Here is a 2,658-nt window from a genome sequence, read left to right as displayed (position 1 = left end):
GAGGCTGGTGATGGGGCTGGGATACCAACCAAATGGACTGATAGGCCTCACCCTTTGAAGAGAGATCTGTGGAGGAGATCTCCAAGGGTACAAGATGGGCCACAGTTCCAGGTGGGGGTTGAGGTTCCCTCCTGTCCACATTCTCACTTGATTTATAAACAGTCACTGAGGTGAATAGGTTGGCCTGTGAAATATCTCCCCCATTTCCAAATGGGGAAACTGAGTCCCAGAGACATCCATTGAACGGGGCCACACAATGAACAGACCCTGGAAAGCACAGGTCACCTAGAGGCCCAGCTGAAGGGGGATTTTGCATTCTCTTGGGACCCAGAGCAGAGGGCAGGGTGGGGGTCCCCTCTCGGTGGCTCAGAGAATTTCCTCCCCCTTAGGGGAAGTGGGAGTTCTTCTTTCACAATGTGAATGTCAGTGGTTCTGGACTCACCGGTGACTAAGAGGTTCTGAAAGATATGAGTGTCACCAGCCTTTAAATACCAGCTCCTCTTGCTCTGTGGAGGTTGTAGACACCTGAGCCGGCACACACTGGACAGCAGCATGGCCAACCTGCGGCCCCTGAGCCTGGCTGCCCTCATCCTCCTGGCTATGGCACTTCAAGCAACTGAGGCAGGTGAGACCTGGGAGAAGGAAGGCTCCTTGCAAAGGTCAGGGTCAGACTCTGGGGCGTCTTATGTGCAAAGAGCACCAGACTGAGAGCAGAAGACCGCTGTCTACTCTGGCCCTGGGCCGGTCATATTGCTTCTCTGGGTGTGAGTTTGCACATCTGTTCAGTGGGTAGTCTTGAAGGCTTGGCATCTAAGATCTGTCTCAACCAGTGTGGGGGTTGTGATGGGCATGGCCTGGGGGCTGCTATCCCCAGGAATGCAAGCTTAGGGCTGCTGGGGTGTGGTGTCAAGTATAGGGCCAGCTGGGGCAGAAAGAGGCAGGAACAGGGTTAAGCACACCCCGTGTTCCTGCCTTCTCCACTCCAAAGTCACCTCCTCCGCCTTGCTCTGGACCTGGGGGTAGCACTGGACAGGAGAAGTGGGGATGGGAGGGGGCAGGCAGCTCTGAATAATAATTGCTCACATTCACTGGGCTTCCTGAGAGCAATCTCTGCCTGAAAGTCCCCACATTCAGAGGAGGAAATTGGGTCTCAGATGTTAAATTACTGCTCATGGTGGCCCAGTGACTCAGGGCAGTGCCGGACCCCAGCTCAGGTCTGTGTGACTCAACTCTGCTTGAGCCCAGGACACCCAGAGTTGTTCTGTGTAGCCCTGGGCAGGCCCTCCTCTCTGATTGAGGCCAACCCGGGGGGTCTCAGCAAAATGAACATTTGGTTCATTTGGCCTAAGCCCCTACTCAATGCTGATGCCGCTGGTCCCTGGACCTCACCTTGTGTATTAAGGTCCTACAGCTCATTCCTGTTCAGAATCTCCAGGCCTAGACGCCTAGGATGGTGATGCTCAGCCACCTGAACCCCTCTCCTTGAGTTGAGCGTTGGGCCCTCAGCAGCTTCTCAGCAGCCCTGAGAGTGGGGACTCCAAGGACACAGAACCGTCTGGACACAACCTTCCACATGAAAACTGGGTCAGAGGTTGGGACCGAGGGTGAACTCTGTGTGCCCCAGCCTGTGAATCCACTGAGCACCCCCTCCTCCCCCAGGTCCCTACGGTGCTAACGTGGAGGACAGTGTTTGCTGCAGGGACTACATACGTCGCACCCTGCCCCTTCGGGTGGTGAGGGATTTCTACTGGACCTCAGACTCCTGCCCGAGGCCTGGCGTGGTGTAAGTGGGAAGCTGGGGAGGGGCCTCAGGGTGGGACAGTTCAGGGATGGAAGGAATGCAGCTGGGTCCCCAGATGCGAGCCTGGAGCGTCTGCCTGGAACAGATGGCTCAGCCCCGGCTGTTATCTTGTACCAGGCAAAAATCACGTGATCATCCAACAGACTTTATTGGGCATCTCCCCTGTGCCAGGTGGTACTGTGCCAGGTTCTGAGGCTTCGATCAGCATGGAGGGGGGCCTCCTCTCTGGGTATGGGATACAGGCAGAATAGCACTGCAGAGTACAGGGGCCAGGGTTTACGCAGCCAGCTCAGATGCTTCCACCAGAAGCACCTGGATTCTCCCCGTGCCTCTGGAGTTCACCAGGTCAGCCCGTTCTTAGCAGAACAGTGTCAAGAGCTCACACTTGGAGTGTGCAGGACTATGTGCTCCTTCGACCCTCAAGACAATCCTTCCTCCGTTTTATTTATTTATTTTTTAAAAAGATTTATTTATTTGTAGAACTAGGGTGGAGGCCAGAGGTGCGGGGTTGAGAGGATTCACCAGAGACAGAGTGGGGAGCAGAACAGGCAGATTGACTGAACTGAGGGGAGCAGCGGGCAAGACAGGAGAGGTCTGCCACGCCATGTGTGTCACCTCCCTGGGCAGGGATCGAACTCAGGCGCAGCAGTGATAGCGCTGAGACTTAACCCCTAGACAACCAGGAAGGCCCCCTCCCTCCATTTTATAGGCATAGAAACAGGCTCAGGAAGGGATGTGACTTGCTCGAGCTTGTCCAGGCCCAAATGGGAGCTCCTGAATCTCTGGTCACAGCTTTCTCCTGAGCTTCTTGGCTTCCTTTCCTTCTTTCTCTCAGCTCGTTTGCCTCCATTTCTCTG

General features: G+C 55.3%; 1 protein-coding gene across 1 annotated transcript; it reads left to right on the top strand.

The window, feature by feature from the left end:
* Positions 1-552: 552 nt before the first annotated feature.
* Positions 553-1,787, top strand: CCL22 (C-C motif chemokine ligand 22; the record flags this gene model as incomplete). The annotated part of the gene is made up of 2 exons (XM_084256872.1): positions 553-625; positions 1,660-1,787. The coding sequence occupies 2 exons, from the start codon at positions 553-555 to the stop codon at positions 1,785-1,787; spliced, it is 201 nt and encodes a 66-aa protein (XP_084112998.1).
* Positions 1,788-2,658: the final 871 nt, after the last annotated feature.

The sequence above is a fragment of the Talpa europaea genome, assembly GCF_964194135.1.
Source record: "Talpa europaea genome assembly, chromosome: 16".
NCBI lineage: Eukaryota > Metazoa > Chordata > Mammalia > Eulipotyphla > Talpidae > Talpa > Talpa europaea.
Note: the sequence above shows the minus strand (reverse complement) of the source record. Positions and strands in the feature narration are given on the sequence as shown.